At 39.8% G+C, this 26,793-nt stretch overlaps 2 protein-coding genes and 1 long non-coding RNA gene across 8 annotated transcripts in view; all 3 read right to left on the bottom strand.

Moving 5' to 3' along the window:
* Positions 1-26,793, bottom strand: part of FRMD5 (FERM domain containing 5) — a 321,532-nt gene that overhangs the window by 123,930 nt on the left and 170,809 nt on the right. The gene's annotated exons all lie outside the window — the stretch shown is intronic.
* Positions 13,072-23,636, bottom strand: LOC147580191 (uncharacterized). The gene is made up of 2 exons (XR_015252617.1): positions 17,194-23,636; positions 13,072-15,250 (listed from the first exon to the last, which is right to left on the bottom strand). It is a non-coding gene; the product is annotated as an uncharacterized LOC147580191 (long non-coding RNA).
* On the bottom strand, positions 15,941-17,188 carry LOC147580192 (SIN3-HDAC complex-associated factor). Its single transcript, XM_086710554.1, has one exon. The coding sequence runs from the start codon at positions 17,068-17,070 to the stop codon at positions 16,405-16,407; it is 666 nt and encodes a 221-aa protein (XP_086566680.1). The 5' UTR covers positions 17,071-17,188; the 3' UTR covers positions 15,941-16,404.

Here is a 26,793-nt window from a genome sequence, read left to right on the forward strand (position 1 = left end):
GCTGGACAAAAGAGCAGTAACTGGGACAGGTGTTGTCAAGGTCAGACTTCATTATCAATGTTAAAAAAAATACTTCCCTGAGCACCTATGAGGTACTTAGCCTGTGTTGGGTACAGTGTGTGTGGTGGGGTACTAAGTGAATAAGATGAGAGCCTATGTTCTTTAGTACACAAACACTATTAATTCTAATGCACATGAGAGATATACAGATACATACATGTTTAGAAGAGCACATTACCTGGCTGGTGGCAGTGAGATCTGTTAGCTGTGCTCCATGTATCAAGAAAAAAAGGAAAGACAGGGGCACCTGGGTGGCTCAGTCGGTTGGGTGTCCGACTTCAGCTCAAGTCACGATCTCACAGTCTGTGAGTTCAAGCCCCGCGTCGGGCTCTGTGCTGACAGCTCGGAGCCTGGAGCCTGTTTCACATTCTGTGTCTCCCTCTCTCTCTGCCCCTCCCCTGCTCACGCTCTGTCTCTGTCTGTCTCTCAAAAATAAATAAAAACATAAAAATTAAAAAAAAAAAAGAAAAAAGGAAAGACAGTTGGGGATTGCATGCCCAGCTAAGGAAAGCCTCTTATTCTTTTCTTTCTTTCCTTTGTTTCTTCTTAATATTTTATATCCTGGAGTGTTTTGAAAAGAGAATTGAAGGTGATCAGAACTGCTCTCTGGAGAGATTCACTGGGTAGTAATGAAGTTTGTGGCAATGGGAACTGAGAGACAGAGCCAACAGATATTTAGGACATAAAATCAACAGGTTCAGGGAACTGACTAACTGCTGTGGGGATCAGCAAGAGGGATGAGTCAAAGATGACTTGGAAAATGCTGATGTCATATAAGAAAAGGGTCCCCAGGAGAGAAACAAGAGGCTTGAGAGAAACAGATGATGTGAGGTTTTGAACACACTGAAGTACTAGTGAAGCTACCTGGCAAGCTGTTGGAAATGTGGGACAGAGACCCTGGGGAGAGGTCTGGATTGCTGAAGCCATAGATGTGAGAGTATTCTGCATACAAATGAGAGCTGAAGCCTTGAAAATGGATGAGATCGCCAAGGGAGAGGGTTTAGAAGGAGGAGAGAAGAGGGTCAAGGGCAGAGCCTTAGGGAATGCTTGTATATAAAATGAGAAAAAGAGCCAGACAATGAAACCAAAGAAGTAGAGCAATAATGGGAGAATCAGCAGATTCTCACAGAAAATAAAGGAGGAAAGAGGCTCAAGGAGCAGGAGGTCACAATGGCATGTGCTACAGAGGCCAGAGAGGATGGGACTGGAACAGTGCCAGTTGGGCCTTGGGGAGCAGTTTCACTGCCCTTCTGGTGGGATCACAAATCAGGTTTCAAGCACAAGGGTTAAAGAGGGAACAAATGGGTTGTTCAATTCATATCTGTGGGTGTCCATCTGTCTTTACTGCTTGCCTCTTCTTTTTCATTCCTGAACTCACCATCTGTCCACTTTCACTGCTATGTGCAAGTTTCTGAAGCCTCTTCATTTTAAGGATTCAACAGATACTGACAAATATTGACAAAATTAATGAATATGTCCCTCTAGGAATCCCCGGGCTCCTAAAAGTGTTATTGCTTATCTAGATTTTGTTCCCTAGGCAAAGATATACTGAAGATAGGTGAAATGTAGTAGTTTATCTTCAAGGGCTATGACATCAGACAGATATGGCTTTAAATCCTTCCTCCCCTACCACTTACCAGCTCTGTGATTTTGATGAGTGTCAACTGTAAAAAGGATGTAGTAACAGTTCTCATTTCAAAGAGTTGATGTGAAGACTAAATGAGATAATGTACTTCATGCCTAGTATGTAGTAAAAGCTCAATAAATTGTATCTCTATTATGTCCCTGGGATATTATTATCGAGGGTTATTTATGGAAATATTTATAATAATAATAATAATTTACCTTTAATAACACAATAATAAATAGTTATTATAATACTTATTATTTATTTTAGAAAGAGAGAGAACATGAATGGGGGAGGGGAGTGAGGAAGAGAGAGTGAGAGAGAGAGAGAGAGAGAGAGAGAGAGAGAGAACATGAATGAATCCCAAGCAGGCCCCATACGCAGCACAAGAGCCCAACACGAGGCTTGATCTCATGACCCTGGGACCATGACCTGAGCTGAAATCAAGAATTGGATACCTAAGGGTGGCGGGTGGCTCAGCTGGTTAAGCATCTGATACTTGGTCTCGGCTCAGGTTAAGATCTTGCAGGTTGGTGAGTTCAAGCCCCACACTGGGCTATGCACTGTCAGTGTGGAGACTGCTGAGGATTCTCCCTCTCTCTCTGTCCCTCCCCTGCTTGTGTGCTCCCTTTCTCTCAGAATAGGTAAGTAAAGTTAAAAAAAAAAAAACCAAATAGTTAACCAACTAAGCCACCCAGGCGCTCAGAAATAAGTTTTTATTATTGATAGAGATAATAAGGAACACAAAAGAAGCACTTAACATTGTTTCTGGCCTCACAGGCACCCAGTCTCATTAGAAGAGTCAAGGCTGACATAAATGAAGAAATCAAAGAACACCACCTGACTAGTGCTAGTGTGTGGTGTGATAATCTCTGTAAGTGAAATAGAAAACTATGAAGAGGTAGAAATTACTGGGGACTCAAAACAGAGGTGGGATTAAGATGCTTTTTAAAAAGTTATAGTTTGGATTAAGATGTTTTGGTAGGACATGAATAAGGAGGAGAGGGATGAATGGAGGTTGGGGGGGAGACATGGAGAGGGAGGGAGGGAGGGAGAGAGAGGGAGGGAGGGGGAAGAGAGAGAGAGAGAGAGAGAGAGAGAGAGAGAGAGAGAGAGAAAGAGAGAGAGAGAATGAATATGAGAGTCCAGAAGATGGATGAGGGTATAAATGCAGAAACACCTATGCAGATGCTGGGGTCACTTATGAAACCAGCGTCCTGAATGTGGAGGATAAGTGATGGGGATTAATTGGACATGAGACTGGTTATGCAGGATAAAGCATGTTAAGACTTCAGTCTAGCAGCAGTTCTCGGTATCTGGCAGAGCCTGGGCTGTTTGTTGCCAAGTCTGTTAAAGATTATATGGAGGTGAGCAGAAGGACCAGGTAGGTAGACTGGCTTGACATGGCAGAGTCAGATAGCAGAATGAAGTCTGATGCTCACACAGGGGTCCAGAGGACTAAATGCTTTATTGAATACAAGTCAGGGTTGGAAGCAGAAGACTCATTCCAGACTGAAGTTGTTACTAATGAAATACCAGGTCTGGATGTTGAGCTTTTAGATAACAGAACATCAGGGGAGCGGAGGAGAAGTGGGGCAGCAGACATCAGCGCCACAAGAAATATGTGTAGGTACACCAGTGAATAAATAATGGTGTGTGCATACTTCCAAAGACTTCTTGGTTACTACGGAGACACTAAATCTTCCTAAACACTGTAGATACCATCACTCTTTTGACACCTCTAAGTTTTGCAAAGCTACATGCTCTAATTACATTTAGTGAGACCCCATCTTAGAACTTAAGTATATTCAGCCATTTCAAGTCTATAACAGAAAATGGCATTAAATAATAAATTTTCCCTAGAAATTAAATAAGGCTAACCACTCTATTCATAAGTTAAAGTAAAACATAATGCATTTTGATATACTTTTTTTCAGATTCAGTGACCAACTTCCCAAACATCTGCACTGAAAAGATATAATGTTGAGAAGTACTGGGGGGAAAATTAAAGGAAATGCCTACTAATATTATTCACCGATCACAATTAATAGAATATATACTTTCAGGGCATATAAATTAATCCAAGTTTAACATAATAATCCTTTGGGTTTACCTAAAGCACTATGGGTTACTGATAAGTGATTATACTCTTTTTTTTTAAGTTTAATTATTTTGAGAGAGAGGGAGAGAGAGAGAGAGAGAATGAATGAATGAATGAATGAATGAATGAATAAGCGAGCAGGGGAGGGGCAGAGAGAGGAAAAAGAATCCCAAGCAGTCTCTGCACTATCAGCACAGAGCCCAATGATGGGCTTAAACTCATGAACCGTGAGATTATTACCCCAAGCAGAAGTTAAGAGTTGGATGCTTAACTGACTGAGCCACCCAGGGGCCCCAAGTGATTATATTCTTAAAAAGTTCATTCTCATAATGAAAACCACACATCTATTTTTTTTTTAAGTCAACAGTTTGCAACTTACATTGCTGACTTTTGAACTTTTCTCAAAAGCTGAAGTCAAGACTATCATTACTGGCAATACCTTAATTATGAAAAAAGTATATTCCAAAGTTAATCAGTAACACACTTTCTTCTAGATTCAATGCTACAAATAAATGGTTAGGTTCTGCAGACCAGTCATGGACTTAATCCAATGGTGGCGATTTGTGTCCCTTGTACCTAAACAAATGATTTAATGAATCAACAAATAAATGAAGTTCTATGCTGTTCTGACAATAAATCCCTAATAAAAACTGCCATATATAAAAATGTCTCTTTTGGAAAGTATGTTCTGAGTTCCAGCTTAGTTGCCAGGAACAACCTCTCCTTATGGTTCATCCTTGCATGGCCAAATGACAATTTCTCCCTTAGTGTTAAAAGAAAACTCAAATGAACTAGCAGCTATCCTGGACATTTTCTCACTTCCAATGGGGAGGTCCTATAAACAAAGTTAGATGGTGAAAGGAAGGCAATGATGAGGAACGAGTAAAGCAAGAGTGGGGGCACATTTAACACAGACTATCCTTAGGGGTGGCCCAATGAATCCTGACACCACATGTTCAACATTAGGCTGACAGGGGCAAGGTGAGGACAGAGATTGGAGTGGGAAAGGGGTCTGGGTAGCAAAGGGCCCACAGCTTTGACAGGGGGAGAAATCCCAAATAGGGCTAACAGTGAGGAAAGGAGTCTTCTACAGGAATCCTACCCAAGGTTAGTGAAGGGATTCAGAACAAGTCTCTCCAAAATGGCCCTGTGACATGTGGACTATTTTGAGCTGAAGGGAATTGAGACTCTGCAGGCTCAGGAGAAGTTTCTGCCCCTCCCTTAACCACCTAGAAGAATCTAACTCCCAGAATAAGAGTTATTACCAGAGGTAAATTTTATCTGAATGACCCTCTGTATAGCAGGGTAAACATCTAATTACCAAACATCTGCTCTTTTTCTTATTGCCCTGTGAACTGTCTTCCTTCCCTTTGGTGCCCCAGGTCCTCATCCCTTCCTTAGCTCAGGATGGCATATAGATCTCATTTTACCTTTCTGTCTTTGAACCTCTCTCATATATGTGGGGTTCCCACACATGTGAAATTAAATTTCTTTCTCCCCTGTTAATCTGTCTCATGTCAATTTAATTCTTAGACCAGTTAGATGAACCTTTGAAGAACAGAGGACAATTTCTCATTCCTGACACTAATATTCAGCCAACTGTAAAGCACAGTAACATAGTGGTCAAATGCAAGGACCCTAAAGTCTGACTTTCTGGGTTTAGGCCTCAGCTCCCCACTTATGAGCTACATGATATTAGATGAGGTAATTAACCTCTCTGTATCTCAGTAAAATGGGGATAGTAAGAGTGCCTACTACTTGAAGTTTTTGTAAGAGGATTAAATAAATTGACAGTGAATGGGATATACAAGGGCTCTGTAAATGTTAACTAAATATATATCAGGGCACCCGTAAGTTGCTGATTACATGGTATAAATGTGATGATTAAGAACAGGTTCAACCTTGAGGACTATAGGAACTTCCTGAGGATTAAGGAGCAAGAGGAAGCAAAAGTGGGTACTGTTTATTAAATATCAAAAAAAAAAACCAAAACCAACCATAGTACTTATCTTCCATTGTTCTGTGATCACTGCTTTTTACCTCAAAAGAAAAAATGTGTGCCAAATCACCACCTAGGAATAGGAATTTTTAAATGGTACCATGAGGTGCTCAGTGAGAACCAAGCGAGTCTTAACTGACTCTATTTTAGGAGTGTATTTTCTTCTGATAATAAGGAAGAATATAAAATACGTTTTCTTTTTTGACAGCATTGCCCAAAGAACAACTATTCAAAATGGGTTCCATTAAAGAGCACATCTCATTTCACTAAGTGAAATAAGGTCATCCTTTTTAATTTCAGAAATGTCTTTGCCCAGCCAAATGACAAATGTCATTTGAGCCCTTGGTGCATAAATTGCAGTAATTTTTTAGACACAAACTTCAGGGTTGGGCTGCCAAGTCTACACGCTTCCTTTCATGGTTTGCCAGCAAGAAGAGGTACTAGGGGGAAATGTCTCTTAAATGAAAAAGGTTACGTCACATTGAAGAACTGTGTACTTAGGTCTGCCTTTGCCCAGCATTCAAGGATCAGAGTAGCTTCTATTTCCTCCTTTACTGCAGGATAATTCTTTTAAGTAAATGAAAGGTTGATTTATACGTGCATTACCCTTATTACCCTACTAGAGCACAAAGAAAGGCAGAGAATCAATATTCAGGTCTAGGGAGTGCTAGATGGGAAGAAACAAGAGTCTCTAAGAGAAAAGACTAACACCTTGGTTTCCCACAAGATTGTAGGGCCAAAGAAGCATTGCTCTTTTGCTTCACAACCAAGCTGCTTATCAGCTACGCTAATGGCCCTCCTGGTTTTCTCAACCTCTACAGAGCAATCTCACTAAAGAGTAACACCCGCAAACCCAGAGTGGTGACAAAATGTGGTAGATCTGGACTGAGAGGGGAAAACCATTAAAAATCACTAAAACTACTTAGAACGTTTAGACAAACAGAGCCAAGAAATGTAGCAATAGCTTGTTATGCCACTGAAGTATTTTACCAAGAAACCATCACAGTCCTCATAATGTAGTTAATATTTTCTCACGTAAACACAGTATTTCATCATACCCTGAAATAGGTGACAGAAACATAGTATGGTATTGTGGAAACCCTGGAGCGTGAAGACTAGAGTTCAAGTGTAGTTCCATTATTTATAAACTATGGCCTTGGATAACAAGGGATGACAATAATACCTGCTGTATCTACTTCACAGGATTTTTGAGAGGATTAAATGAGATAACATATCTGCTAGTATTTTGTAAACTGTACAGGCCTTTCAGATTCTACTCTTTATTATCATGATTATATTTGACTGCTTATTTTGTGTATTAATCAGTATGGATCTTAAACAGGGCATACTATAAATCAACCAGCATATGTATTGAGTGCTGGTTTGGGGCAAGTCATTGATCTAATAGCATGAAGCCCTTTGCAAGTAAAACATGGCTTTCAAACCCTGTTGCAGTCTATGAACAAGTCCTACTATCTAGGAAAGGCTAAATGTTTATCTATTTTTGTACATAAGGAAAGAGCAGTAAGAAAATGGAAGCCTACACATCTATATCAGCATTTAAATCAGTATTTTATCTGAGAATATATTAGGTAGCAGGATTATTTAAATTAATGTTATCTACTTGAAATATTTGTTCAAAGCACAGGCTGCCATCAAAGAATCTAATATGTTTAGATCAAGGGATTAGACTTTGCAGCTAAATGGAAATAAGCTTCAAAAGGCACTTTTCACAAAAGTTAATATAAATGGAATAAATATAAAATATCATTTTTGACTCAAAGGAATAGCTAAGCAGTAAACACAAATCTGTTTGTTCCATCTCCCAGTGGGATTTAGTTATCAAAAAAAAGGAGGGTCAAATCCTTCAAAAAAGTGTGGAGCTACTCTTAATGGCTGTTGGTATAACGTGATGACTAACAATCTGATTAAGGTTAAACATGTGGGTACTTATCTCTCAGCAAGAAAATCTGATAGGAGTCTAATGTATATGAACCCTTGAAAAGAAAGAATACTCTACTTTGGGGCATAATCATTAAAAATGTCCTGTCACTGAGTTCTCAGACTATATACTTGTTTAATACCAAGTCCACAGGCACAGGTCAGTGGCTGCACCCCTAACAATTCTAGTTTGAATATAAGGGGTGAGACAAAGTACATAGGGTGGGAGGGGAAAGTCCTGGCTTCCACAGCCCTAATCCTTTCCTTGTCCATTCTTCCTTCTCATATTCAGTAAAGTTTTTTGGCCTGTAAATCCCAAGCCAGCACTGTCTCTTCATCCCCCACGTTCTGATCTTACTCCATAGACAACTTACTCCAGGGAACTAATTTTTGGTAGAGTAAGACAGGCTGTTTAAGAAACATAAAGATGGATAATAGTTGATGTGGATTTCTAATGCATCTATGCTTGTCTATTTTTTTTCTCCAACAGGCCATATTTTACCGAACTCTGTAAATTATAGTTGACATACTTGACATACTTATTAGCACAGCAAATGCTCACAGTGATCATCTATTAAATGCCCTGATGATGATCTAATACCACTATCCAAGATGCCCTGGACAAGAAAACCTATGTTACTTTACAGGCTTTAGAAGAAGAGTTTTTATAATCAGAAAGGCTACTCAAAATATCTCTGGCATCTTATTAAGAAAAAAAAAAAAAAGAAGAAGAACAGACATTAAAACCCTTGGTAGAGTGTCTAATACCAAACATTAACCACTTAATTTTTTTCTGTTCTCTAAATTTCTCATGGAAGTTATCATTATAAACAGGTTATAGACCTTTTCAGTGTAAGGAATATATTTCTCTGGTATTTTCTAGAGTACTTGGAATTGAACCAGACAAAAGAAAAGATTGCCAAGTTTTTATTTTGTTTTATTTAATTTTTTAAAAGTTTATTTATTTTTGAGATGGGGGAGACAGAGAGAGAGAAAGAGAGAGAGAGAGCACGAGTGAGAACATGAACATGACCATGAGCAGGGGAGGGGGGGAGAGAGAGAGGGAAACATAGAATCTGAAGCAGGCTCTAGGCTCTGAGCTGTCAGCACAGAGCTTGACATGTGGCCCAAACCCACAAACCATGAGATCATGATCTGAGCTGAAGTCACATGTTCAACCCACTGAGCCAACCAGTGCCCCCAAAGACTACCAACTTTTAAAGAAAGAAAGTAACGGGGTACCTGAGTGGCTTAGTTGGTTAAACATCTGACTTCGGCTCAGGTCATGATCTCAAGGTTCATGGGTTTGAGCTCCACACTGGGCTCTGTGCTGACAGCTCAGAGCCTGAAGCTTGCTTCAGATTCTGTGTCTCCCTCTCTCTCTGCCCTCCCCCACTCACATTCTGTCTCTCAAAAATGAATAAATGTTAAAAAAAAATAAAGTGAATATGTTTTCTTAGGGTGAAGAAAGTCTTCTCTATAAAAATCTTTGCTTCATTTAAGAGTCCTTTAACCAAACAACACATGAAGAAAACGTAACATATTAAATATATATAATCTCATAATGTAGCTTGGTAAGACTGCTTTGTTTAGTACTACTTGTTTATAAAGCACTGTCAGCTTTACTACCTACCACCTTTGCTCTTCCCTCACCCCAGTGTGGTAGTTTAGTTACACTGGCCTCAATTTACAGATGAGAAAATGAGACACTGAGAATTTAAGTGTCTTCATTTGTTCAACAAGCCAGGCATTTTTCTGGGTGCCATGTTGACAGTGATGAACATGACAAAGTGCCTGTTCATAGAGAGCTTACTCAGTGGTGTGTCTGTAATATTTAACAAGTGGCTCTCTGCATGTAGGTTCACCAGGAATATATGAATTAATATTTTCCTTTACTTGAATAAATAATACAAAAGTGAAATAACAAAGTTATAGGTTGGAATTTCACTCATTTCTCAATAAAATGAGTGACTTCTTTGCTAAATTAATCATTTTCAAACATTAAAAGAATATTTTCTTATTTTTTTGTGCTATTCACAATGTAACAGCAACAGACAGTGAACCATTAACCTTCTCTCCATCACTCTCTTAAGTTCAAATAAGCAACAAAACAATAAAGCCCTGATTTATAGTGTTTGCTGATTTCAGTGCTATAAATTCTCCTATTTTGACCAATTTTAGGCTATAATATGAAGTTACAGAACTCAGAGTTGGGGGAAAACAAGCACAGTAATACACCATTAGATAGTATTTCTACCAGTTGGATACAATGGATGGAAACAACCTCAAGAGCACAGGTAATCAAAAAATGATGTGTTTTGAGGGGTGCCTGGGTGGCTCAGTTGGTTAAGCATCTGACTTTATCTCAGGTCATGATCTCTTGGCTCATGAGTTCAAGCCTCATGTCAGGCTTTGTGCTGACAGCTCAGAGGCTGGAGCCTGCTTCTTATTCTGTGTCTCCCTCTCTCTCTCTACCCATCTCCTATTTATACTCTGTCTCTGTCTCTCTCTCTCAAAAATAAATAAGCATTAAAATTTTTTTAAATTATGAGTTTTGAGTATTTATTATATTGTTTTTAATATAACCTAATTTTAAGTTATATAATTTAAACTAATGTCTGTGTTTTTACCAACTTATAAAGGCACCTCACAGAATAGAAGAAAATATTAGCAAATCATATTTGACAAGGATCAATATCCAAACATAAAAAGAACTCCAAAAACTCAACGCAAAAATCAAACAACTCTATTAAATGATGGGCAAAGGACTTGAATGGACATTTCTCTGAAGATGATATACAAATGCCAGTAAAGCACATTAAAAGATGTTCAATGTCAGTAATCACTAGGGAAATGCAAATCAAAACCACAATGAGATACCATTTCACACCCACTAGAGTGGCTATTATTAAAAAACAAAAACAAAACAGAAAATAACAGTGACGGAAAAACTTGAACTCTCATACATTGTATGTAGCAATATACAATGGTTTAGCTGTAGTGGAAAAGTATGGTGATTCCTCAAAAACTAAACACAGAATTACCATATGATCCAGCAATTTCACTTCTAGGCATATACCCAAAAGAACTGAAAGCAGAGGCTTGAACAATATTTGAACACCTATGTTCACAGCAGCATTATTTGCAATACTCGAAAGGTAGAAACAACCCCAATATCGGTCCATGAATGAATGGATACACAAATGTGATATGTACATAGAATGGAATTATTCAGACTTTAAAAAATGAAATTGATACATGTCACAGCACAGATAAACCTTGAAAACATGCTAACTGAAATAACCCAGACACAAAAGGACAAATATTGCATGATTCCATTTATATGAGGTACCTGGAGTAGTCACAATCATAGAAAGAAAACAGAATGATGGTTAAGAGGAGAGAGGGAAGGTTATGTTTAATGGATACACAGTGTCAGTTTGAGATGACGAAAAACTTCTGAAGATGCACTGTGGTGATGTTTGCACAACAATGTGAATGTACTTAATGGCAATGAAGTGTAGACTTAAAAACTATTAAAATGATAAATTTTATGTTATGTATATTTTAATACAATAAAAAAGAGGCCAAGAAATAAGTTAATGGAATATTCTGATGCTTGAATAGTTAAAAAAAAAAACAAAAAAACAGCTCACAATATTACTGAAAACCAAACAATCAGATTTTGTGATCCAGGGCAGGCTAGCTCCAGCAAACCCATGAGCTTAACAGGGAGGGACAAGAGACACTTGCTCAGGGTCTTACATGAAATGGAAGAGACAGCCCTGACTCTAGATCCTCTGCCATTTCCACAGCAGCAAGTAACTATCAGATTAGGGTCACAAATTCTGAAGTGTATGTGTTTGTTACAGAATGGCTGCAAGGTGATGAGAAAAGTGACCCTAGAGGTTAAGCTTTATGAAATGGTTAGTTTGAAAGAAACAGAGCAAGTTTCAGAGAGAAGGAAGATGGGAGAGAAGGGTAGGAGGAGGTCAGGGGTCCAGATGCCTACCTGTTAGATCTGTGGATGTGCAGGAATGTTGTGGGGGGCAGGGGGACAGGGGCAGGACACACAAAAAGCCCCCTTCTCTGGGCCTCACCAGTTACATACACTCCTAGGCTGTGATAAGGGGTCTCTGAGAGATGGCCCTACCTTCTAGATGCAGCTACCACCTGGACAACAGATATGCAAGAATACCTTCAATTCCCCTAATTTCCCTGGGTCCCCCGTCTGGAGACTGTCATAAGAATTGCTCAAATGAGGGGCGCCTGGGTGGCTCAGTTGGTTGAGCTTCCGACTTTGGCTCAGGTCATGATCTCTCAGTTCATGAGTTCAAGCCCTGCGTCGGGCTCTGTGCTGACAGCTCAGAGCCTGGAGCTTGTTTCAGATTCTGTGTCTCCCTCTCTCTCTGACCCTCCCCCACTCATGCTCTGTCTCTGTCTCAAAAATAAATAAACATTAAAAAAAAAAAAAAAAGAATTGCTCAAATGAGGCATTAGCAGTAGCAGCCTGACAAAAGGAGTCCTAAGCTTGGATGCTAAGAGATACATTTTACTCAGAGAAAATGACACATACAAAAGCTCAGAGGCAAGAATAAGAAAGCCAAGGGCTTTGGACAGAAAACAGCTTTGCTGACACAGGGAGGTGGCAACAGGCAGAACGCTTGCAGAGCACCTTGAACTGTGTGATGAGGCACTCGTCTCCTTGTGAGAAAGATGCTGTTTTAGCTCAATGTCTTTTCATTTCTTTCTCAGAAATAAGTTCCTCCCTCAACTTTATTAACATCTAGACTTAAAAACTGTAAAGTGAATTTTTAAAGCCTCTTTTAAGGAAAGTTGGACTTATTTATGGCCACCACACGTTCCCAACAAAGCAGTGATCCCTCACCTCCAATGATCTAACAATGAAATTATAAGGGGGGAATTTGCAAATATGAATGTCTTTGACAATATAACATTTACAGCATTTTAATTTCACTTATTACTAATATTAAACTGAGAGCACAAGTTATTTCCTGATTATAAGTTTTGGAGCATTAATGCTTTCAAGACACAAAGGTAATACTACTTAGTGCCTTTCTGAGAATCGGTATGATACCAAGAAAAAAAACCATACTTTACCTCCCAGAGCCTCATTATCCTCATTTAATGGCTGGTCTAGAAATCTCTGCCTTGCAGAGTTATTGTGGGGAAAAGAAGAAAAGAATATATAGTATATGTAGCACCTAGCAATAAGTAAGCACTCAGTACACTGTGACTGCTGTTACCAATGGGCACATAAATGTTTAATTCAATAAATATTTGTTAATAAGTACTCCAGTAGAAAAGACATGGTCTGGAATCTAGGTTTTGCTATATCTTTTATCTTAAGTTATTAAATATTCCAATCATAGAGAAAATTACTGGAAAAATAACAGATGTCTAAGATCATTTAACTCCTTATGATTTTCAGCTGTACAAAAATACCACAATTTATCCATTCCCCAAATAATATTGGCATTGAACATGCCTCCTGGGAGACTTTCTCTAGGGTATATATCTACAAGTGGGATTGCTGGTCACAGGACATGATAATCTTTGCATCATAAATAGCTCTCCAGAGTGGTATGTTATTTTCTTTTGTATCCATCATTGTGAGAGCATTCTCATTTACCAACACTAGATGTCAGGCATTTTAACTTTTGCCAACACTGTCTGAAATGGTATCTCATTGTTTTAACTTGTATTTCCCTAATTATTACAGGTTGAGTATCACTACGTGTATTTTTGCTTATTCCAGGTTTCCCCTTCAGTAAACTTCCTGTTCATGTCTTTTGCTCATTTTTTAAATTAGGGAATTGGTTTTTTCCTTACTGATTGTATTCCAACTCTCAATCCTTTGCTAGTTACATGTACTGTAAATATCTTTTTAAAGTCTATTATTTGTCTTTTAACTTTGTTTATAGTCAACTATAATCATCTGAAAATGGAAATGATTTAACATTTACCTCATATGATTAAAAAATAAACCTAAAAGCTCCTCATCAAGTGTCAGCCAGAGATTAAATATTCAGTAAAAGTGAATCTCCACCATTCTCCCTCAACTCACAACCTTAAGAAGTTGTTAACGGAGTAACAGATATTCAATAGTAATTTCAGCCTCAATTTCCTCATTTGTAGACATGGGATAATAATAAACTCAGTTATTGTGAGGTATAAAGTGTTTAGCAGAGACTGGCAAACAGAAAGATCTCACCATATGGTAGCTGTTTTCACCATCATCATTATTAGGAGAGATACACAACATATACAACACACTATAATAGAGAGCAAAATACCATAAACAGCATAAAAACTCTCTTTGAATTCAGTGCTATCAGAATACAGAGATGAGAGTGATGACATCTAGCTGGGGGCCATGGGAGGGTGAGGGAGGCTTCATGGAGAAAATGGTGGTTAAATGGGTCTTGGAGGAACACAGAAATGAAAGACATTCTAACAAAACATATAAAGGAACAGAGATGATACAAACACAAATCTCCAGTTTGCCAAGGTATGGGGACAACTGAATAAGTCAGACTCAGGAAGTGGGCATTCATTTTTTTAGGTTATCAGAGTAGTCTATGCCCTAAAAGGTAACTCATGACCTAATTAATATTCTGAGTATAAATATGAAATGTTGGCTTTGGAATAAAATTTGGTACATAGGATCAGTGGATGAATTACCCAGAGAAAGGTGTGTTAACAGAACAGGGATAATGTATGTGAGTGGAATAGAGAAAGCAAATAGATATAGATGCCAAATGAGTGACACACGAGGGCCTACTACTCCGGAGAGCCAGGGCTGTTGGCTGCTCACTTACTGCCTCTCTGGGGAGAAGCAAGCTCTGATTTTCTTTTTTAAACAGGATCAGTTCTAAAGTCTGACCTAGAAATAGTACAGCCTTTACTCGTTGCCTTTGCTTATATAGGCCCAGGCAATCATTGTCAGCCTAACTTTGTTGTCTGAATAAAACAAATTTCACTCAGCACGTTTTGTCTTGAACAAAATGTGCTCCACTTAACTGTCTACTTTTTATCTACTTATATTTTAAAACAGTATTTGGCTATATTAGCATATACTAGCATATCTATTACTGTATTCTTCATATTCTATCTATGAATAGATAGATTTTTCTTTCCAAATTTATAGAAAAAGATCAATTACTTTAAAAATGATTAGGTGTTCTCTTTTGTGTATAATTTACTCACGACAGAACTGACTTACAAATCTGTTATCAGATCCAGCTATAAATTTTGTCCAGCACACACACACAAAATTTTTCATCACTACCAAGTATCTGGTTAGGACTGTTACTTTTTTTACTTAGAAAACCCCAGGTTTGAACATAATGAAATGCTTTCTCTCAGACAGAAAATGGCGGGCAGTTCTGTATACAAAACCAGAAAAGGCAGCAGGGGCATTTCCCTGGCACAGCAGCAAGGAAATTCTAGTCACTTCGATCCAGTGGAAACTTAAGCATTTCTAAAGGGGGAAAAAAAGCTACTATATTTTTCTTTTTATTTTTTTTTTTCTTTTAGAATTTTACTTTAATATAGAGTGGAAAAAAAAACAAAACAAAAAAAACCCCCAAACCCTAATAGGTTAAAACCAGTCAAACAACCACTCTACACAGACAAAACCTTCACAAAGGTCAACTGAAGTAATCCAGAGCTAAAACTGAATTGCGCAGATTTTCAATGAAGTCACCAGTCATGTAACACAAACAAAAGTCAATTATTTACACACTAAGCAAGCCCTCTAAGAAATGTGCCCCAAGAAGCATTAACCTTTGTTTTTTTGTGTGTGCCATCCTGAAGACTTGTACATTTTTAAAGATAATTTAACATTTTTAATAGAATGTGATCTCTACCATGCGGTAATGCTTTGGTTCTCTTCATTTAGGATTGCTCATCCTAAAACTTGACATTTCCCCAGAGGAGCTTTGATTCTGCTTTAGAAGTTTCAATATAGATTAAAATCTTTATCAAAAATGAATATGGAGGGAGGTGACAGAGGATGCAACATATACACTCAAGTTACCTCTCTGTATGTTTAGAAACTACTCCTTCGAGGCATTTGCACCAGAGAGCTTAGTCTGTCCTGCTTAATATTCAGTAGTACAGGTTTGAATCATCAGAACCTTGGCAAGACCTTAAATTATTAACAACTACCTCTTGGGGCAAGTCCACGTTACTGAGTTATGACAAATTTATTATCATGAAGGAAAACAAGTATAGCCAGCCATCTTAAAAATGCCCCAACCACTGCTTCTCAATATAGAAAGACTAAAACTACATACGTTTATCATACAACAAATCCCATCTCTGTCCCCTGAAATTCCCCTAGATTCATTCATTAGAAGGGGATTAAAAAAAAAAAAAAGACTTAAAGAGCACTTTACAGCAGCATTCAGCTTTCCTATGAAATACTCAGCATCTTAAATATTATGTACACTTTTTTTCTTTTAGTAAGCTAGACACTGGCTTCAGAGTTTGTGGAACTGGAGGAGAAATAACAACCCATTCAAAACTATTCTAGAAAGTGTCTTTTGGCAGAATAGCAGGTATCCAAGTTAAAAATAGGAGGGTTTTGTTGCTTCGTTTTCTTTCCAAAATTTAAATCGTTTTTTTGTTCCCCTTCTACCTAAACCTCAGTCACCACTCCTGAGTGGAGATGGGCAGAGGCTCTGGCCCCTGCTCCTCCGGCTTCTCAGCAGCTGCTTTCTTATTGCTGCAGCAAGGCTTGAATAGATGTGTGTCAATGAGAACTTCTCCAAAACGGCCTTTATAGATAATCCCACAACATATTTTCTGTCTTTTCCAGTACGTGAGATCTAAAAAGGAAAAAACTGGCGTTCTGTTAGAGCCAGAAGCCATCTCTGTATCTGAGCCATCATCTGACTGGTTACTATAACAAGGAGACTGAGCTGGGGAGGCACTTGAGGTGGTACTGTGAGCATCAGAATTGTGACGTTTGAATTCCTTCTGTAGTTTACTGATCTGGTTGCTTTTTATCCTGTTTCCAGATAAAGTTTTCACTTTCTTTGGTTTCAATGTTGTCTTCAGACTGGGTCCTGCCCTTGCATCTACCACATGATTCCAGTTTTTTTTTGATCCTGCTGGCAATTTCTTCCATCTTTTCACAAGCAGGACACAGGCATTACAGATGTCTCCTGAACGAGTCTCATGCAACCCAAAACAGCTCTGGAAGTCCTTTTCATAGCGTTTACTGTCAGTGAATCGAGAACTGGAGGACTTAGCTCTGCAAATACAGCAGCCCTCTATACTTCGGTACATCTTTGGCTTGTGAAAACCAAACATCTTTTCTTCTGGGCAATAGTCTTCCAAAATCAGCCGTTCCACGCACAATAACGTTCCCGCGGTCTGGAGTGCACGCCAAGCCAGCCCCCCCCCCCCCCCCCCAATCGTTCCCTCCTCCTCAACTGCCTTCTATTTTTCTTACTTTTTAAACAAATGTATCTGCTGGTGGTGATTACCATGTGTTGCACAGACATAGCTAAAATGATCACTGTGGGACCAACAGTTCTTTCCTCATTGTCTACCAGCTCTTTTGTGTGTCTCTGGCATAAGTAAATAAGCAACAAGTGCATTCACAACTAAATAAGTTTTACATGCTTTCAAATTCCCAAAATACAACAGAATGAAAAAATAGCAAGAATCCTTGGTGTTTGTTGGAATCTGAGCTAAATTACTTGCATCCAAACAATTAAGGACAGGAGGGATTCTATGGTTGGCCACAAACTGTGGACCATGACTCTGGGATCACAACCCAGAACTTATCTACCTGAATGATGTTAGTGCCTCCTCTAGATTATACCTCTATAACAATACCATAACCTCAAAATGATACTATCTTTTAATAAACACTTTCTAATTTTCACCTGGATGTGCTGTCATATGCTATAGCGTATGCCACCATTTACTTATACAATGAGGATTCCTTCTTCCTTTCAGAGCAAAAACAATACACCAAAATAAATGTGATAATAAAAACCAAAAAGCACAGTTTATTTTCTGTATGAAGTTCCTCTCTTTATGTAACATGGTGATATTTTGTAAAGAATTAAGATGCTTTATGCTTTTGCCTTTCTGAATGAGTAACCTTCACCCAATCTGGCTCAAGGCATTCATCTGCTTGGGGAGAGATTATGATTTATTAGAGAAAGAAAATAGAAATAAAGAAGGAAGTGACATTTGGCTTTTGATATACAAAAGATTATGGAGTTTATCTTTCATCTTTGCTGCAGTAACAGCTACCCCCAAATCCCAGTGATTTATAGCAACAAAATTTTATTTCTCACTTGCATCGCTACATTTGGCTGCAGGTCAGTGTCAGCTTTACTGCTGTTCCATGCATCTTCTCATCCTGTGACCCAGGCTTACAAAAGAGGCCCCTATTTTGGTCATGCCATTCTCATGGCAGAAGGAATAGGGCCACACTATTCCTACACTGACTCCCAAAGGTTCTGTTCAGATGTAGCCTCTATCACATCCACGCAAATGCCACTGGCTGAAGTCTGTCATATCTAAGACCCATATCAAGAGGCCAAGAATGTGTACTACTTGCATTAGAGGTGTTGCAAGTGATAAGGCAACAGGAAGGGAGAATGAACGTCTGCATACAGCAATATAATCTACAATGTGCGGGAAGACAGGGGCCTTGCAAGCCAAGTTGTCTTAAGAGAGGACTGTCCAAAATCCTTTACTTCTCCCTTTGCTTTATCAACCACCAAGCCTACACAAAAGAGAATGCAGAGAAGATACCCCACCCAACTATTCAGCCACACTAGGTGTATGGAAGGAGGAGGATATACCATCAAAAGAAAGCCCAGTCCTTCCAGACTCTGGGAGATGGGAAGAAGGGCAGCAAAGCAGCCCTGACTTCCTGAAATCAGTGTGTTCAGTAAGTGAGGATGAACGCAACAGCTGAATGCCTGCTCTTTCTTGATGTCTATTTGGGATTCCGGGACAAGATCAACTCCCAGGTGGCCTCCACCACAACATGGGACAGAGACACAGTGACTCAGTGTTGCAGAAGGACTGGCAGAGAAGATCCTGAGTTTTATGTCTCCTGAGCTCTCACAGTTCCCTTAAGGCATGAACACTAAGCGATTACAAGAGGGTGAAGTGGACAGCAGATGCAGCACAGACTCAAGGGTGTGCAACCTGTGGAAGCCAAGGAGAAGCCCAGTCAGCCAGAGTGCTACTGGGTTCTGATCAAGCAACCTGCAGCCAGAGACTTCAGCCCTAAATGCCAGCAGGCAAGCAGCACTTGTGTGGACGAGGACTGCTGCCCCCAAGACCCTAAGACAGACAGGTCCATCACTTATGACACTGTTGCAAAGCAGTGTTTGAATTACTGCATCATTTTAAACTTCAGACCAGGCTGGATATTCAGGTAATTTGTCTCCCTTGCTAATCAGTGCGTAGGAGCTCCAGGGAAAGGTTATTAAGATACTGGAGAAATAAAGAAGCTATATTTTCTCTGAGGAAGGCTCAAAGAGATAGAACCACTTCTATTTTGTTCATCATTATATCTGCAGCTCTAACACAGTGCCTGATATAAGTATTCAATAAATATTCACTGAATGGAGGAATGAGAGGCCATAAGTGAGAGGAAACTGATAAACTGGTAAGGCTGTGATAGACATACCAGGCAGACATACCAGGAAGATGAGGCCAGTTTCTTTTTGGCAGCAAGAAAACAGAGTCCCCACTTCACAACTAAAACAAGCCATCATGAAACGGCTCCTGTCACTATATTTAACTCACATTTGGATCTGTGCTCTCTTTGGATAATATTGCTGCATCCTCCTGCCTCAAGGAAAATACACGAATAGATGTACAGGATTTCAGTCACAGCAGAAAAAGCAGCAACTGTTATGGAACCAGAACGAATGGGTGATGTCTGAACCAATAAACTAACTTTGGCATTTAGTGGCAACTTGGTCTTACCTGCCCCTGGACAACTTCAGCGTTGGAGCTTCCGAACCTGTAGAAATTACAGTGGCTAGGGTTCAAAAACAGAACATCACAGGGAATAACAGAGAAAACACGGTGAATAAAATACAAGGTTATGTAGAATTGAGGTGGAGCCATGTGTTGACTGAAACACTAAATTTCACAATAAACTGTGCTCTCAATACACTAGCTATAGGTCAGAATCCTCTGTGAAGCTTTAAAATAGAACAGATGCCTGGATATTCTGCTCAGGTGAGGCCTGAGCTATACTTATTTAAGTTAACTTATTTTGAGATAGAGACAGTGCAAGTCAGGGAGGGGCAGAGAGAGACAGAGACAGAGAGACAGAGAGACAGAGACAGAGAATCCCAAGCAGGTTCCACACTGTCAGCTCAGAGCCCAACATGGGGTTCGAACTCAGGCAATTGTGAGATCATGATCTGAGCCAAAATCAAGAGTCAGAAGCTTAACTGCTGAGTCACCCAGGTGCCCCAACAGTAATTTTTAAAAGCTCCATAGGTAACTCTGGTACAGAGCCAGAGCATTCTGCAAGGGAGAACACCTGAAGAACATGATCAGGCAATGCTGAGTGAATTAATGAACGAAAAGGCTCCTGGGGATTATACATTTTTCAAGAGCATGGACTATGTCTTATTTATTTTTGTACCCTAGCCTCCAATGTTTCTTGTAAAGAATGAATAATTGGATGAATGAGTCATGAATACTCTACCTTGCTAGCCTCATCTCTCAGGAAGACTTGAACTTGGGAAATAAACAAGTTGACAGCTGAAGTTTATTTAAGTGTGCACCTCCTTAACAGAATGCTGGCATAATTTTAGACTAAATGAGAATAAACATATGTGATCATTATAACATAAATTTTTAAAAATATTAATGAAATTAACTTTTGTTGAACTGGGATACCAGGGGAGGGTGCAGAGGAAATTGGTGCTATAATAAGATTTACACGGTGAAATCCTACATCCAGAGATGGGGTATGAGGAAGAGCAGAATAACCTCATTCTGCCCTCTACTATTTGTGTATGTTTATATTTACTTCTCCTTGAACAGCAGAAAATACCTAGTGTTACTGATATGATTAATAATATAATTCAGCACTACTTTGTGGGAATGTTGAACGTGTTAATGACTCCAAAGCTCTGGGCAAATGTAGGAAACATGGATTGGCTTAGTGAAATTTCTAGCTCCCTGTAAACTTCATTCTCAAGCTTTGTGGAAGCAAAACCTTATGCTGGGAAAAGACAAGCATGTTTCACTTTCTAAATCTTCCTAGTTAAATGCTATCATCACAGGCAACTCTGCCTGTTAAGCAAAGCTCAGTGAGACCTCAGATCTCCAGTCTGTTCCCCAAAAAGAGAAGCTGAAGGAGGCAAAGGAGGAAAGGCTGGCATGGTCTGATTATGTGGAGAGTCCAAGCCAAATTCTGCAGTCTTCTGCCACACTGACACTTGAGATTGCAGGGAAGTGAGGTGGGAGGCAGCGCTGGGCAAGGGATACTGAAAAAAGAAGGTGAAGTCTCATACAGGCAGGAGAGAGAAGAATGGCCTGGAAGTAAATGGGAAGAAGGAATCTATTCTCTGTTAAAATGGTAAAAGGTCACCAAAGCCTTCTTTCCACGAGTTTTCCGAAAGGGGCCGGTAAAAAAAAAATAAATAATAGAAGAAGGAAAAGCCCTGAAGCACGCAGGAGGGTTGGTAGTTTGACTGAGTGTCCTAATCAGAAGTCTTGGCAGAGAGATCGGACACCTGCGTGCTCAACAACCCTCGTGAGGAGTGCTCTGGGCTCACGCCTGCCTGCCTGTGCGGACGGGTGCTGCGTACTTAGCTACCTGCCCAGTTGACATGAGCAATTACCCCAGGCAGGGTAAATGAAGGTTGTCTTCCACCTCCTTGAAATAAGCAAGAATATAATGTTCCATCCAGGGGCTCTCTTCCATAGGGGAAAAAAAAAGCTGTGGATACTCCAGCTATTCATCATTTCTCTATGAAACTATAAAAACAAAATAAATAATATTAATGTTGTTTTGTTCTGTTTTGTGTACTCCAGTATTTGGTGGCTATTTCTGTGGTATTCTCCACTCACCCTACACCTTCATGGACTTAACTTTAAGATTACCAGAATGTTACAGATAGGGGCACTTGGGTGGCTCAGTCGGTTAAGCATCCAACTTCGGCTCAGGTCACGATCTCACGGCTTGTGAGTTTGAGCCCTGCGTTGGACTCTGTGCTGACAGCTCACAGCCTGGAGCCTCTCCAGATTCTGTGTCTTTCTCTCTCTCTCTCTGCCCCTCCCCTGCTCACACTCTGTCTCTCAAAAATAAATAAACATTTAAAAAATTAAAAAAAAAGAATGTTACAAATATTAGAGAAACTAAAGACATGAACAGCTTTTGTTTTTCTCAAATCATTACTCTATTCCAGCTCTACAGATTATATGGCCAGAAGCAGACTATATACTGACCAGGTCCCTTGGAAGCTTTTTAAATATTCCAGCAGGCCAGAAAATGGAACATGAATGCTTTTCGAAGTAATGATAAAAGACAAACTCTCTTTTTTTTTTAAGTTTATTTATTTTGGGGGAGAGAGCGAGCGAGCGAGCACGCACACACAAGCGGGGGAGGGGCAGAGAATCCCAAGCAGACTCGGCACCACCAATGCAGAGCCCAATGTGGGGCTTGAACTCATCAACTGTGACATCATGACCTGAGCTGAGATCAAGACTCAAAATGCTCAACTGACTGACCATCCGGGTCTCCCAAAGATAAATTCTCTTTTAAGAGGAGTCTCAATAAATATCACAAACTATAGTTTTTATACCAGCCTCTTTCTTGACATGGCCTGAGAGAGATCTGTCCTTAATATTTTCTTTTTTTATGCTTATTTATTTTGAGAGAGAGAGAGGAGAGAGAAAGCAGGAGAGGGAGAGAGGCAGAAAGACATAAGGGGACAGAGAATCCCAAGTGGGTTCTGCTTGATCTCACAAACCACAAGATTATGACCTGAGCTGAAATCAAGAGTCAGACACTTAATCGACCGAGCCACCCAGGTGTCCCTACCCTTAATATTTCATATACAGTATTAAAATTTGCATTCATAGATTCATTTGAGGCTTTCATTTATCTCATTACTTCCCTTTGCTTTGTAAGAATTTTCTCTCAAAAAAGTAAACAATTAGACTGATGAGATGATTTTAGTTCTGAGTTAATTCCAAAAATGGAAAGAGGAAAGGCACTCGTATAGGATTAGAATGTAATGATCAAAATCATAAGGCACTGAAGTCACAGTCCTCGAGTTCAAATTCTGGCTCTGACACTAACTGGGTAACTTTGGGCAAGCTATTTGATCTCTCTAAGCTGAGCTTCCTCTATAAAATGAGGGAGAATAGTTGCTCCTTAAAGCATTATGGAAATTAATATCATTCATGTTTGGAGTTTACAAGTGTCCGATATCCATTAAGTGTTTAATAAATGGTGATTAAGATTCATTCTTACCTATTTGGTCTGAAATAAACATTTTCCCACGCAGTGCTTACATCACGCAGGAAAAAATATTAGCCCACAAATACGGCATATCTAATCCTGGTGGTCAGAAAGATTCCAGACTCTGTGTGGTCATACAGGGTTCTGGAATTTAGCCAGGCTGCAGCACTGAAACTGTTATACTTGCTTCCTTGACAATAGTCTGGGCATGAATAAGATTCAAATTTTGATAAGCAAAAGTCAATATAAAGTGTCTAATTGAATCTGGTCTACTTGAAAAGTAGTGATGTAATTTTACCATGATCTTAAAAAGTCACCAATCATGTAGGGGTGACTACTATTCATTTAATCCTCCTTTTCCAGCCAGGTAATTTATTTGTTCCGGCCTTCTGGTTAGAATTATATGACTAGTGGGGTGCCTGGGTGGCGCAGTCGGTTAAGCGTCCGACTTCAGCCAGGTCACGATCTCGCGGTCCGTGAGTTCGAGACCCGCGTCAGGCTCTGGGCTGATGGCTCAGGGCCTGGAGCCTGTTTCCGATTCTGTGTCTCCCTCTCTCTCTGCCCCTCCCCCGTTCATGCTCTGTCTCTCTCTGTCCCAAAAATAAATAAATGTTGAAAAAAAAAAAAAAAGAATTATATGACTAGTTACTTACAGGCTTTGTTACCCTGACAAATAGTGTCGGTGTGTTTTTCTTGAAGGCTCACTTAGCCTACACTTGAGTTCACATACTTCTCAAGACTGGTAAACTGAGCTATACTCCTCTCATTTGCCTTAGCAAATGTTTCTGCATCAGTTTGAATTGAAACAGGGATAACAGAGAGAAAGCAATATTCCTTTTCATACTCCTTTGGGCATTCATCGGCTTATCTGCCTATGTATCTCAGGAAAGTATTTCTCCCTTACTTAGCGTTGTTTGGGCCAAGAAGACATAGGGCTTTACCTTGTTCCCTGTCCCTCCACCTCTGCCCCACCCCCCAGTAACTTTAGCTACTTTCAGATTGAGCTCTTTCTTTAGGCCAGTGTGAAACTTGGGAGCTGAGGGAGAAAAGGAGATTGGAGAAGTCCTAGTCCAATACTGATGAATTCTGTATCAGGCTCAGCCTAGCTCTAACCACTGATCTTAATTAATTTCCAACTGGTTGCTTATAAAATATACTAGGAGTCTATTGCCCCTGTACCCAAATTAGAGAACTGTATCTCCATCTCATCCCTTTGTGCATCTGTCCCCTCTTCAGGCCCTAAAGCTGACTTCCTGAAACAATGAATGTTGTTCTACTCCTAGAGTCCATATTTTTGTTGGCTTATCAAATATTGTTAATTCTTGTGAGACTCCCCTTTTGTCAAATTCCGTATTTGCCAATGACCCTGTCCTACATCTAGAAATGCTGGATTCCTCTCAACATGCACAACAGATTCCAGACTTCAATCCATGCTCCAAAACAGCCTGCAACCGTGCTGTCACAGTTGACTCTTCCTCAGGCCGAGTTACAAGTCCTCTGCCCCATTCCCAGAGGACATTGCATAAACCTGTGGTTTTAAATTTTTTGTCTTGCTATGTCATGCTAACAAAAGGCCATAGATAGACACTCTTAAGGAATCTACATTCCCTAAGCAATGAAATCAACCTTGGAACAGGCTGCATACCACTCAGGCTTGGTCTGAGTTCAAATTCTGAACACTCATACATCGGCAACATTATCCTACGTGCTACTCTAATGGTATAAAGAAGCAACCCCTCAGACTTTGCATGTGCCTGACTGGCCGTGAGCCAGGCATACAGTATCCTGGCTGACTGCAACTTTGGCGTTTGCGAGAATGTCTTTTGCCAATTCTTCTGGCATTTGTTTGAAGGTGTCAAAATGTGTTTTACCTCCTAAAGAATACTTTATTTCTTGTCCAAAGAATGTCTGTGGATTATCATCTGCCTACTAGTGTTGTTAGTCTACTAAAGAAGAGAATTTGGAGACACTTTGGGATCCGCACTGTCAGTGATGTGCAATTCGGCGGATGCTTCTCTTGTCAGAGGTTGGTATGAGTGCGTTTTTCTTTGAACTGACTGCCAAGTGAACAACGTTGATCCTATTTTTTTTAAATCTCTATTTTCTGTTTGTGTATCATAAAACCTGAGAAGCCTGTGCTATTCCCAGGCATCTCAAAAAGGTGATGTTGGTCAGGTACTTTTTATTCATCAGCTGAGAGGCTTTTATTCTGTCCTAACGCCAACTAAATAGAACGACTCAAAAATGTCACATGCATGTTCCTGACAGATCTCCCCCACGTAAACTCTCTCTAAAGGCAAGGCTTGGATGAACTAAATGGGAAATGTATGTTGACCTAAGAGAAGCCTCTGGCCAGGGAAACTGTGTCACATGTCACAAAAATTAAAGCAACAGCTCCTAATACAGTATTGCCTGTAACGTGTAGTCAGAAAGCACTTGTCAACAGGATCAGAACAACACCAGACATGCCTTAGTCCAAACTGCTGTTTGTTTCAGGGATAACAACACCTGAACCAGTGTCAGAGGCAGAGGGGTCCCTTCTTCTGACAAAGAATGAACTTGTCCCAAGTTCTTTCGATCTCATTTTTTCTTTCTGTCTCCTCTAGAATGAAGTTCTGTTAATCAGTCGCCTTTTCCCCATCACTCATACACCTCCCTCAACATTCTCCTACCTTTACATTTAAAAACAAACTGTTTGGGGGCGCCTGGATGGCTCAGTCGGCTGAGCGTCTGGCTTCGGCTCAGGTCATGATCTCACAGTTTGTGAGTTCGAGCCCCGCGTCGGGCTCTGTGCTGACAGCTCGGAGCCTGGAGCCTGTTTCGGATTCTGTGTCTCTCATTCTCTCTCTGCTCCTCCCCTGCTCATGCTCTGTCTCTGTCTCTCAAAACAAACAAATAAACATTTTTAAAAAATTAAAAAAATAAAAATAAAAATAAAAATAAAAACAAACTGTTTGTATTCTGGATCCCTTCTATCTAATTATTCTGTCCCTGTCTTTGAAGACCGTGGAGAGCAGTGGTTGAGCATGGGTCCTTACAGCTGGACTGCCTGGCCTCAAATCCTCATACCAGGTGGCAGTGCATCTGTGTCGTTACTTACCCTCTCTGTACCACACTTTCCTAATCAATAAAGTGAGGATGATCATTGCACTTTAAAGTGATCACTGTACCTCATCATAGTTATTAAAAGGACTAAACAAAATAATACATTTCAAGCACTCAGAAAAAAAGCAAACTGATTTTTACATATTCTTGTACCTGGTAGTTTTGTAGATTCTCTTGGATTTTGCTAGGAGAAAAGAAAACGTCCTAATGACATTACTTTTGTTCCTCTCTAAACCTGATACTTTTTTGTTATTTGTCTGCTTGTTTTGTTTTATGCATGGGCTTCCGCTACAGTTGGTGAGTACAAGTGGTGCTGGGCAGCATCTTATCTTCTTCCTGACTCTTCCATTCTCTTGTCTGTTATTATTTTTAAGTTTATTTATTTACTTTGAGAGAGAGAGAGAGAGACACAGAGAGAGAGAGAGAGCACGCGCGTGCACGCACGCATGGAAGGGGCG

Source organism: Puma concolor, chromosome B3, assembly GCF_028749965.1.
Source record: "Puma concolor isolate L17-30 chromosome B3, mPumCon1.1.hap2, whole genome shotgun sequence".
Classification (NCBI taxonomy): domain Eukaryota; kingdom Metazoa; phylum Chordata; class Mammalia; order Carnivora; family Felidae; genus Puma; species Puma concolor.